General features: G+C 40.8%; 1 protein-coding gene across 2 annotated transcripts in view; it reads left to right on the forward strand.

Annotated features, from left to right (window-relative positions):
- Positions 1 to 12,922, forward strand: part of ATP9A (ATPase phospholipid transporting 9A (putative)) — a 158,118-nt gene that overhangs the window by 29,923 nt on the left and 115,273 nt on the right. Inside the window, exons 3-4 of one of the 2 annotated variants that reach the window (XM_077113850.1) lie at positions 2,000 to 2,113; positions 12,556 to 12,664. In XM_077113850.1, coding sequence (XP_076969965.1) covers positions 2,000 to 2,113; positions 12,556 to 12,664 — 223 coding nt within the window. Of the gene's footprint in view, positions 1 to 1,999; positions 2,114 to 4,913; positions 5,094 to 12,555; positions 12,665 to 12,922 lie in introns of those variants that run through there. The other variant, XM_077113857.1, reaches the window with a different exon arrangement.

Consider the following 12,922-nt stretch of genomic DNA (forward strand, 5'->3'; position numbering starts at 1 on the left):
TGTGTTGGGCCTAAGAGTGAAAAAGATATTTAAAAATATTTTGGGGACCTAGGATTATAACCAAAACACTACCAGTGCCACCACCATCAGTAACCACAAACAAGAAATGTCTACATTTTTTTGGCATTATCATTATGAAATACATATACAGTATAGAAATGTTGGGAGATAAAAGAATAGAAAAAAATTTGATTTTAATCCTACATCTAGAGAGAGAATCCCAGTTAACATTTTGTTAATGTTTCTGTTATGCTAATTGTTTTATTCTAGGCATCAGATTCTCACATTAATTTATATACATCCATGTATATGTATTCAACAAACCTTTGGTTTCCCCCTGACACACACAAATAGGTACAAATTAAGTACCTAGTTTTGTCCAATATGTTCTCCAAACACATGCCAGTGGACTGAAGAAGAGGTAGCAATTAGTTTCATTTCTGGAAGAAAAAAAGGCAGTGTTGGATATTGAGTATTGAATGACAGAAGCACAAATAAATTATACTATAGTTTAAGGTCTGACTTTTAGGGTGATTTTGACCATACTCATTGCTGACTGCCTCAAACCTCTCCCCCTGCACCTATTTCAGTATTTTAAGACAAGAAAAGATTCCTTCTTCCTATAAAGACTGGTGCAGTTTGGGCCACCATCCTCCATGTCATAGCTGTGCCCTCTGGAATACCTGGCCACCAGGGTCACGTGGCAGGGAAGGGCCAGGTGGCTGGGGCATGCCTAACCGCCTCAGCCTCAGAGACACGTCTTGTCTGCTCAGGGCGCAGTGGCCAAAACAGTCCGCTGGCATTGTGATGACTCCCAGTGGACTGGGAGACAGAGTGGCACATGGAGCAGTTGTAACTGCAATAAGCCACCTGCTGCCAGGATGGGGTTCCCCTATATGTATTTTGTGGCATTGGGATCAGATTGTGGGTGTAACTTTTTTTTTCTTTGTGCAAAAAGACATCTTTTAGAGCAGTTTGAGATTTACAGGAAATTTATGCAGATAGTACGGAGAATTCCCATATACTTCCTTTCTCCTATGTATGTTTGTTTCCTATTATTGACATCTTGCATTGCTGTGGTACATTTATTATAATTGATGAACCAATAGTGATACATTACTATTAGCGTATGTTCATAGTTTACATTAGGGCTCATTCTTTGTATTATGAAGTTCTGTGGGTTTTGACAAGTACATGATGTCATGTACCCACCATGACAGTATCACACAGAATAGCTGCGCTGGTCTGAACACCCCCCCCCCCCCCCCCGAGCCCCACCTATTCCTCCCTCCCTCCCTCTCCCTGAACTCCTGGCAACCACTTCTCTTTTTACTGTCTTCATAGTTTTGCCTTTTCCAGGATGCCATATAGTTGGAATTATATAGTACGTGGCCTTTTCCGACTGGCTGTTTTTCCCTTAGCAATATATATTTAAGGTTCCTCCATGTCTTTCGAAGCTTGACACCTCATTATGTGGTTATAGCATAGTTTGTTTATCCATCTATTGAAGGATTTTGGTTGCTTCTAGTTTTGGGCAATTATGAATAAAGCTACTGTAAACATTCTTGTACAGGTTTCTGTGTTGTAGATGTTTTTATCTTGCTGTTTTGATTTAACCTTAGAACATAAGCATTTTCCACTGAAACCTGATCCTAAACATTTTTAATGGTCTACCTGTACTTACAGAATTTATAGCTTAAGAAAGAAAACATAGCAGATCTAGCCAAAGTCCCCAGCATGTTCTTCCCCATTTGTAACCCTCTCCTCCTTAGAAGGCGAATCACTATCTTGATTTTGATATTTACAGTTTCCATGTATTTGATTTTTTTTTTATAATTTATATTTTTATTATGTGCATGTGTTTTCCTGAATTTTATGTGAGAGATATCATGTAGGTTATTTTCTTCTGCAGGAATGTTTTAAATTTGTCTCTCTCTAAACTTTTTGAACCTCGTCAGACAAGCCCTGAGTTCTCCTTTCTTTTCTGTCTGCATTACAGGTACTGTTTAACCAGTTCAAATACTTTTTCAACCTCTACTTCTTACTTCTCGCCTGCTCCCAGTTTGTTCCTGAAATGCGGCTGGGTGCGCTCTACACCTACTGGGTTCCCCTGGTGAGTAAATAGACATTGTTTGTTCAAGAATCTCAGAGATTTGGAAACTGAAAGTTCTTTGTTTCTCTCACTTGAGCATCTGGAATGGGCCAGTAGCCTTTTAAGGAAGAGGATGCCCTCAAGCCATTGAGAAGCCCAGAGATTTTAATGTTGAAGCTCCATTTCCTACAACATTAGTATCAAAATAGAGCAAAACCTATGTCATTCATTCATTCATTCATTCATTCAGCTAGCTGTTCAGTCTCATCATTTCGGCAAGTAGTTATTGTGTGCTCGTTCTGTATTGGCACAGTTTTAGATTCTAGGGACACAAAGATGAATGAGAGACTAATTTTTGCTTTCATGGGTGGTATTATTTGAATTGTCTCCCAATGTCACATTTTCTGCTTACTTTATCTAAACATTTAAAATATTTCAGTGTGAGGGATTGAGGAAATAACAGTATCTATGGTTTAGTGTGTGCTAAATGTAATAGAACACTGTTGTATGTATACTGTTGTGAGTGCCTGGGATGCAGAAATGAATGAAATAGTCCAAAAATCCCTGTGCTCTGAGAGCTGATATTTGGGATAGGGAATAAACAGAGAAACAAATAAAATTGTTCCAAGCAAAGTGCTCTGAAGGTAATTGTTCTAGTTTGCTAGTGGCTAGAATGTGATATACCAGAAACGGAATGGAATGGCTTTTAAAAAGGGGGAATTTATTAAGTTGCAAGTTGACAGTTCTAGGCCTGTGACAATGTCCAAATTAAATAAGGGTATAGAAATGTCCAATCTAAGGCATCCAGAGAAAGATACCTTGGTTCAAGAAGGCCAATGATGTTAGGGTTTCTCTCTCAACTGGAAAGGTACATGGTGAACATGCAAGCTTCCTCTCCTGGCTTCTTGTTTCATGAAGCTCCCCAAGGGACATTTTCCTTCTCCATCTCAAAGGTCTCTGGCTGTGTGGCCTCTTGTGGTTCTCATGGCTCTGAAGCTCTTTCCAAAATGCTTCCTCTTTTAAAGAATTCCAGTAGACTAATCAAGATCTACCTGGAATGGGTGGAGTCACATCTCCCTCTAATCAGTTGGGTGTGTCACATCTCTATGAAGATAATCTAATCAAGTTTTGAAACTATGGTTCTGAATAGAGATTAGAAGAAACAGCTGCCTCCACAAAATGGATGCGTTTCTAGGGCATATGATCCTTTCAAACCGGCACAGTAATAAGATAAGGTCATGGGATAGATGGACACAAACCAGTGCTTGGTTAGTAATTGCTGAATGGATGAAGGTGGAGAATGAGCCGGGTAGGTAAGGGGACCTAAGGGTGCACATGCAAGGCCCCTTCAGGTAGTGATGTGGGGTGGGAGGAAGGTGGGTATGAGTGTTCCTGGTACAGACTATAGCAATGCAAAGGCCCTGTGGTAGGTGCTTGAGGAACAGATTGAAGCCAGTGTGGCCAGGATGTGGTGAGGGCAGAACTAACTCCAGACAGATACATTGTGAAACCATAATTACCATTTATTTCTCACCATGTGGAATACTTGGATTCTCTGCTCACAAACTTCGCTAAAGTTTTAATATAGAGAAGATTATTGAGGTAACAGTGCACTCACTGTAGTGACTGTAATTAGCACCACTGAATTGTATACTGAAAATGGTTAAAATGGGATATATCATGTTACACACGTTACCACAATAATTAAAAAATAAACAAATTTTGTTTGCATGTGTCGTGGGTGGGAGCTAATAAGGATTTTGTACAAAGCCCTGTGTGGTGTGGGAGGAATTGGTTACTTAGGGACCCATGTGCCAAGTTATCAGACAAGTTGTGCCTAGCAACTTTGGCCCTGAGAAGAGAAGGGGGATTTACCTCTCCCTGCACAAATAATGAAGATGCTTTTGGGATATGTGAATGGTTCTTTTCTGCTCTGACTCATTGGTGGGTGAGATAAAGTGCTAGGAGAACATTCATCTAAGCATCCATCTACCTGGATGACAGACATTCCTGACTGTGCCAGCTGGAGTGCTTAACCAAGTGCCAGGAGTTCTGTGGGCCCTTATACAAGGAATGCTGAGATGATCAGGAAGCAGTGGCCTTCGCTGGTGAGCTCATGTCCCATCTAAAAGTGAACAACCAAGTGCAAACATTGCTGGGTCTAAGTGTTAGAAACTTTAGATTTTTACATAAAACGCCCTGATTTTATTTTAGTAGTTTGAGTCCATCACTGTTTATTTTATTACATACTTATGTAAAGTGAAGCCATAAGTTACTTATTTGCAAAAGTCTATCATGTATTTAAAATATTTATCACAGTACCTTTTATGGAATATAGTTGTGTGAAAGGTAATACACTCATGTGATTCAAGAGACATATTAAAAAGGTCTGTAGTGAAAAATCTCCCTCCCATCCAGTTTTGTCCACAAAATACTGTCCTTGGTTTTTGGGCCATCCTTCTAGAGTTTCTTTGTGAGTAAACAAGTACGGTGAATAAAAATCCTCCTTTTCTTCCAAAAGTAACAAGATTTACTTAGTGCTGAGTGATTCTTTTTAATTTTCAGCCTTTTTCTTGATTTTTAAATGTTGGCAACTAATGAAAACAAGTTTTGTAAAGCCCACCCTTTCTCCTAGTTGTCTGTCCTGCAGGGTGCCCCATTGCAGTCTCGCCTCTAATTGAAGACACTGGCGGTTTCTTAGCACCTCACCCTGGTGTTTTCCAGGCTTAGAACCTGCCCTCCACCACCTCCCTCCTCGCCCCTCCCCACAGCATGGAGTGCTCCAGATAGCACCCCCCAAAGCTTTGTCTGTTGGATTCCCCCAAAAGTCAGACCAACTGATCCTGCCTTTTTCTTCTAGTTCCTCCAATGGGGCTTCTGATCATTATTATTCCTTTATCAACGACACAGGTTTTGTGGTTATTGAAGAAAAACCTGAAGAACAAAAATCACAAGGAGGGAGATAAAAATCACCTGCACAGGCGCCACCCTGAGATACCGTGTTTGTATTTCTTGTGTATTTCCTTCCCCTCTCCCTCTTTACAAATGCGTGCTTTTTTTTATATAAACTGTAACATATGTCATAGTAAACTATATATTATGTAAATGCGTTTTTGTTTTACAAATTGGGATCACATGGTACTCATGGAGGCAGCTGCTTGTTTCCCCCTCCTCCCAGCCAGATATATGCAATCTGGTCTTTGATCTTCCCCCCACCTCATCCATCTGCCTGGCCTGCAGCATAATCCCATCTTCCAAAAGGTTCTTGGGGTACAGTCATTAGCATCCCTACATCCTCATTTACATTAGAATTGGCATCTGTGGTTGGGCAGGGACTTTTGCCACATTTGGCTTAAATTTTTCATTCTCTCAGCCAGGATTCACAAAGTTATGGCTAAGGAGTGTTGGAATTATGCAGGAATTTAAATGACTGAGAAATATCCGGGTAGGAAATGAGATCAGCTCTGTTTAAATTTTCCAGAGGAAGATTATCAGAGGTTCCTGTAGACTGAAGGTGAAAAGGACTGATAGAGAAGTTTCTTCACTTGACAAAAGAGGACATGGGGGTGGGGGGTGAGGGTGGATTGGGGCGGGGGCAAAGTGAAAAGGAATTTGTCTGAGAGCAGTCTATCATATGAAAAGTGTTTCTTGGATTTAGAGGAAAAGGGACTCTTTTTTACCAAGGAGAGGAGTTGGAATATCAGAAGGGGCTTTGAGTTGTATGTGTACGATGCAGAATATAGAAGAATGTTTTTGCAGCGTGGTTTATGTTACTAAAACATTGGAAATGGACAAAAGCCCATCTATAATGGCTTAAATTCAGGTTTAAGTATATATATATATAATATGAAATATATATATATGTAATATGAAATGTTGCCCATCTGTATGAAGTATTTCCATCAGTATTGACATGAGAAGATGTGAATCATGCTTTTCATTACATGAAAGAAATGCAAGCTGCAGAATAACATGGTAGTATGATCTCATTCTTATTACTCCTACCTCCCACCCCCAACAAAAATTTGATTATCTATATGTAAATACATATAGATATCTATATGTAAGTACATAGAGTCTGGAAGGATCTTCACCTTTGGAGGTGGGAGTTGCCTTTTAAGTTGCCTTTAAGTTAAGTGTTTTTTTATGTTAATGTGCCTGTACCGTATCTTAAGTCCACCTCACTGCCTTTCTGGAAGTCAGTGAGTTATAGGAAATGAAAAAGGTCAAAAGTGCATTCAGGATGTTTTAAATCCTTTAGACCAAAGTTGCTCCCCGCAGTAGAAAGCATTATTGGGGCTTGGGGTTGGGCAAGGAGGATCAAAGTGTCGAACGTTACTTTATTCCTAGCGCTGGTTCTTTGAACACATTCTGTGCATACGTCCACTGCAGCAATGGCAAACTCAAGTGCCCAACGAAGCCCCTACGGAAATGCGATTGCTTGGGACAGGCAGGCTGGAGTGAGCTGTGGGGACAGGGCTGAATTGCCTTCCAAAGAGGACCCCAGGACTCAGCTCCAGAGAGGTGTCTCCTCATTACACTGCCTGCTTGATGCTCTGGTTTTCAAGGGAAGCCAGAAGTCCTGACTTTAAATGTTGGCAGTTATTTTGAATTTTTTGTTTGCTCTGGGCCCCCCAAATGTATTTCAAGGGTGAGACCCCACTTTGCCACCTCTGCTGTATCTCAGCTGATGTACCTGTTTTGCCTGTTACTGTAGCTTTAGGTAGATGCCAGGCAGGTTAACAGCTGGTCTCCAGGTTTGGGCAGCCTTTGGCCCCCTGAGCTCCTAACTCTGCATCATGGACACTTTTATAAACTGCTCTTCCTGTGATGCTTATGTGGTGGTGAGTGTCTGCCTCTCTTCCCAGAGACTACTTAGGAAGGGGTTTGGGGGTCAAAGTCCAATTGGATAGCATGTATGTTTCTAGCAGATTGTAGCTGATTTCCCCCAGTAGATTTTTTTTTTTGTAATTAACCAGTTTCTGATTCTTGATGAGGCGACACTTCAAAAATGCCTTCTGACCTCTTGAAAGTCCTCTTGTCTCACGGACCACAGAGGTTCAGGGTTTTTTGTTTTTTTTTTTTTGCCCCAAAATTGAACCCAGGTCTCTGGCATGGCATGTGAGAGCTCTGCCACTGAGCTACCGTTGCCCTCCCTTGGCTGTACTTTTATAAGTTATGTAATTTGAACAAGTTTACTTTTCTGAACCTCAATTTCCTCATTTGTAAAATGGGCAGGGAGGAGTGGTGTGGCTACTTTTGGGAGGATTAAGTGAATTCCTGCAAGTAAGTGTTTCACATAGTTATTGACATATAGAAAGTTCTCAATCAGTGTTCTCAGTTTAATTTTTTAATTTTAGCACTAATGACATTGTCATTCATTGTATGAATCAATTTTAGCTTTTAATAATTTTTTTCTTGGTACTCGTATTAGGGGCAGAAATTCCTCATACGATAGCTGAAGTAATGCAAGTAATCCATAAAAGTGTTTGTATGAAGATGCTTCTTGTCGTTAAGATATAATCTACATACCATAAAATGCACAGAATTTTAAGTTGCAATTCATACAGTTCAGAATTTTAACTCGCCAATACCGATGGAAAATATCATCCCATCAAGATATAGAACATTTTCATTACTCCAGAAAGTTCTCTAGTGCTTTTTCTAGTTAACTCCCTCTCTACCCTTCCATCAGCCCCTTCCCATAAGCGACAACTGCTTTTCTGATTTCTGTTGCTCATGCTGTAGTAAATATATTTTTAAAGCACAACACTAGAAACAGGACTTAGTACCTTCAGAATTACCGGTACTCTACCAGTACCTCTGATTTGGGCTCTTGTATTCAAGCCTCTTTCAAATATCTGTGGATATGAAGACCTCCTAAATTGGATGGTTGGAATTTATTTCTGGACTCCATTTGCATCTCTTTGTGAAACAATTTCTAGCCTAAGGGTGTCCTTCAGGATTAATGAGAACTGTGTGTTTGGGGGATGGGAGCAAGACTGGATAAAGCAGATAGAAGGTGTTATTTATTTGCAGGGGCTCCTGTCTTTGTGTGAGCACACACTTGACATTAACATCAGTGGGATTTAGCCAGACGTACGCAGAGAGAAATTGAAACTGAAACATTTGAAAAAACAAACAACAACAACAAAATCCCAGGTTCTGTCATAGAACAACAAACCATCAGCATGGAGTGGGTGAGAGAGGCCTCTGCAAATCGGGTCTGTGCGCTTCCAGAACAGGATTTTCTCTTGCCTCCTATGTGGTCTGGTTATACGTTTATTCTGAAATGTACCAGTTTTCCTTTGGCTGTAGTGTGTACTTTACATCTAATTGGAAACAGAAGCAATCCTTTGATTGGAGAGAGCTGTGGGCCTTCGGAGGAGGTTCACAAAACAGCACATCTCTGGCTAGATTTACGTAAGAGCTTTCAAGTCCTTTGAATTGAAGTCAGTATATCTCATGGGGTAAATGATATGAAAATGAAATCTTAAAGAAAAAGAATCACTATCTCTGAATTCCAGGGTGGTAATGTTATATGTATGTTAAAAAATAAGTGTGTTCTGGCAAGCTTTAAAGGGAGAGAGGGGAAGGAAGACAAGGGAATTTTATAAGGTAAATTAATTAATGTTTCGGCCTTTATTTGTATGAGGAAAACTTTAGATGGAAATTAATTCTCTGAGTGATCCTTCCTCCAGATTTTATGAGTTGAGGTACCTGACAGAGAATAATGTCAGGAGCAGTTTGTTTTATTTTCTTCTTAGTAATTGGTAGTTATGCAATTAATATATTAATGTGTTTTCTTTAAAAAAATGTAAATCATTACAGATAAGGCTGAAGTTCCCTTTAGTCCCTCTCCACCCTGATCCCAGGCCTCTTCTAACCAACAGTAAGGTTTTGGTGCTCCTTTTCCCAGACAGTTTTCTATACATTCATACATGTCTGTGTCCTAAGCACCCATAGGAAATTAGAAAATATCTAGCAGTGTATTTAGAATCTTTGTTGTTGTTTGACTGAATGGTGTTATATTGTGTGTACTGAAAGGTTGATTTCCCACTCAGGTCTATCATTGCAGCAAATCTTTGTCGCTCTATTTTTTAAAACTTTTTATTTTGAAATATTGTCAAATTTAAAGAAAGGATAGTTGCAAAAATAATACAAACCCCATGCAGAGAATTCCAAAATACCTCCATACCCCCCCTCCAGATACCCAGATCTACCAGTTTTAACATTTGCCACTTTTGCTGTTTTCCCCTCCTACCCACACTCCTGTCCATCCATCTGTCTGTCTGTCTATTTTTCTGAACATTGAAGAGCAGTTTGCATACATCATACTCCTTGAACACATAATTCTTCCATGTACACTTCCTATGAGCAAAGATATTCACTTTCAAACTCGACCTTAAGTACAGTTTTCAAGCTCAAGAAATGCAAATATTGTTTTAAACATATTCTGTTTAAATTTTTCTTATATTTCCAGTAGTGCTGTTTTGAGCCCTTTCTCCACCATTCTTAGCTCCCATCCAGTACTATATATTGCATTTACTTGTCATTATTTCTGTAGGTTCTCTTTCTATTTTGGAAGCATATAGAGCATAAATCTCCCCATACCAGCTGCTTCAGTGGGATTAATCGTGTTCATGATTTGCAGGACCTTAACCACACCGGTTACTAGAGCTTTCTCTTCACTCCGAACAGAAACCCCAGGCTATTTTGGAAAATTCCCCATTGCCCCTGTCTTCCACCCCTGGTAGCCTGTGCTGTACTTTCTTTCTCCAAGTTTGCATATTCTCCGATATTTTCTTTGTGGTTGCCATGCAGCTTAAATTTAACATCCTAAGTCTATAACAATCTTGTTTGCTTTGATATTAGCTTAACTTCAATAGCATTCATAAACTATGTGCCTGTACCCCTCCGCCTCCCTACCTTTATGTAGTTCTTGTCACAAATTACATATTTATACGTTATGAGTCAAAAACCATTGATTTATCATAACTTTTTTTTTGCTTTTGCCTTTTAGATTCTGCAGGAAGTAAAAAGTAGAATTTTAAACCGAAAATACAATAGTACTGGTATTTATATTTGCCCATGGTATTATCTTTGCCAGAGATCTTGATTTCTTCATGTGACTTTAGTCAGCTGTCTAGTCTCCTATCCTTTTAACCTGAAAATCTCCTTTTAGCACGTCTTGTAGGGCTGGTCTGGTAGTGACGTAATCCCTCAGGTTTGGTTTATCTGGGAATGTCTTAATCCTTCCCACATTATTAAAAAACAGTTTTGTTGGATGTAGAATTCTAGATTGGCAATTTTTTGCTGTCACCATTATAATTATGTCTTCCCATTGCTTTCTTGCCTCCTTAGTTTCTGATGAGAAATTGGCATTTAATCTTAGAGGCTCCTTTGTACATGGCAAGTTGTTTCTCTCATGAAACTTTCAAAATTTTCTGTTTATGTTTGGCATTTGACAGTTTGATTATGACATGGCATAGTGTGGGCCTCTATATGTTTGTCCTGTTTGAAGTTCATTGAACTTCTTGAATATATATATGTATATATATATATATATATATATGTCTTTACATTAAATTTGAGATGGTTTCAACCATTATTTCTTTGAGTGTTTTCTATGCTCCTTTCTAACTCTTCTCCTTCTGGGGTTCCCACAGTGAGTAAATTGATATGCCTTATGCTATCCCACAGGTTTCTCAGCTCTGTTCACTTTTATTCCTTCTTTTCTTCCTTTTGCTCCTCAGACTGGATAATTTCAATGGTCTTATCTTCAGGCTCACTGATTCTTTCTTCTGCCAGCTCAAATCTTAGGTTGAACCCCTTGTAGGAAGGTTTTAATTTCTGTAACTCTGGTCTTCAGCTCTGTTTGGTAAATTTTCATGATTTCCATCTCTTAATTGGTATTCTGTTTGTGTTCATATATTGTTTTCTTGATTCCCTTTAGGAAATTATGCCCCTGTTTTCTGTGAACTTTTTTGAGCATATTTAGGACCATTTTAAAAAGTCTTTCTTTGGAATATCCTAGGTCTGGTTCTTCTCATTGATAGTTTCTGATGTTCTAATCTTTTTCATTCTCTGGACCATCACCTCCTGTTTCCTTGTATGTTTTGCAACCTTTTGTTGAAACCTGGACATCTTGATATTTTAGTATGTTATAACCGGATATACTCTGAGGTTCTTTAAGCCAGTGTTATGATAGAGCTTTCGTTGAATGCCAAGAACTAACAACAACAAAAAAAACAAGGAAAAAAAGAAAACACCTTTCCCAGTCTTTGAAAATCAGTCTTTGCCAGTGCTAGAAGTCCCTTGTTTATGTGGATATGGATGTCCTGTCCCCTCTTCCTTAGGGATTTGTTTCCTCACAGTCCTGCGCATTGCATGTCCCGCAGCCAGCAGTTCTTGCCTCAGGCAGCCTCGTGACAGCCTTTTCACAGTGTTCTGTAGGGGAATGTGGTGAGCCATCTTCTATATTCAGGGCAGGTTCGAGGATGGTAAGTCCCTCAGGCCAGCACCAGACAGATTGGGCCACAGGTACATGATTCCACCATGTGCTCCTTCTGGGCCTGGGACCAGGGGCCTGCATTGGGAGTGTGGGCAGGCTCCACACTGAGCTGGTGAGGGACAGGGGAGAGGCTGGCCAAGATGCCAAGAGATCCTGCAGCTTTTAAGTAGCGTTTTTCTTGATTTGGTGCTTGTCCTTCAACTGTTTTCTGAAGCTTTTAGAAACATGTTTATGCTAGCTCTTGCTAGTTGTTCAAAGCTTCTCTTGGGGGATAGAGCCCTGAAGTGTCTCACTTTGCCATCTTGATTCGGGCCCTTTGTCATTCTTTTTAACAACTATCTAGTTGCCTATTCTGCTGTCTCCATCCAAGTTTCTCTAGGTATCAAATAATGTGGCAGTTAACAGCAAGGGCTCTGGAGCCAGATTTCCTGGGTTCAGATTCCTGCTTTTCACTTAGTAGCTTTACGTCCTTGAGCAAGATTACATAACCTCTCTGTGCCTGAGGTTCCTCATCTGTAACCCAGGAACCTCAGTAAAAAGTATCTCATAGGACTGTTTGTTGGGGTCATATGAACTAATAGTTGTAGAGGGTTTAGTGCTGGACATGTAGTGAGTGAAATAAAATGTTAGTGGTCACCATCAGCCAGCCATTCCATCGGTGGAATGTCTGTTGCTTCTACATTTTTCACCTTTAGATACCCTACGGGCGTGAATACGAGTGACCTTGTATGTGTGTGTCACTGAGTGTTTCCCTAGGGTATGTGTGTGAGAGCATGTTCTCTCGGATGGGTTCACAGAAGTGTGTTTACTAGGGCAGGTGTGCCTCCCATGATTTGTGGATCCTGCCCTGCTGTCCTCCAGAGGGACTGCACCCCTTTTCCATCCCTAGCCCGGGAGGCATCAGCCAGTTGTTTCCAGCAGGGCTCATGTCTCTCGCTTCTCTCTGCAGGGCTTCGTGCTGGCTGTCACCATCATCCGCGAGGCAGTAGAGGAGACCCGGTGCTACGTGAGGGACAAGGAAGTCAACTCTCAGGTCTACAGCCGGCTCACAGCGAGAGGTCAGCCTCCTGTTTCCTCCCGGGCCAGGGCCACGGGGCTGCATCTCCATCATGGGCCGCTGACAGTCAGGGCGGCAGAGTTCAAGGCCGGGGCTGGCTGGTGTGTGGGTGCCGCATGGCAGGACAGCCACTCCCGTGCTCTGGCTCCAGGGAGGCCTTCAGCTGCGCGGGCCTGTGGGCTCAGGCTGTATCCCCTCTGCAGCCCTCCTAGAGTTGCTCCTGTCAGCCAGCTGCGCCATATCCACCTGGATTTACTTT

Source organism: Tamandua tetradactyla, chromosome 1 (assembly GCF_023851605.1).
Source record: "Tamandua tetradactyla isolate mTamTet1 chromosome 1, mTamTet1.pri, whole genome shotgun sequence".
In the NCBI taxonomy this organism is placed as follows: Eukaryota; Metazoa; Chordata; class Mammalia; order Pilosa; family Myrmecophagidae; genus Tamandua; species Tamandua tetradactyla.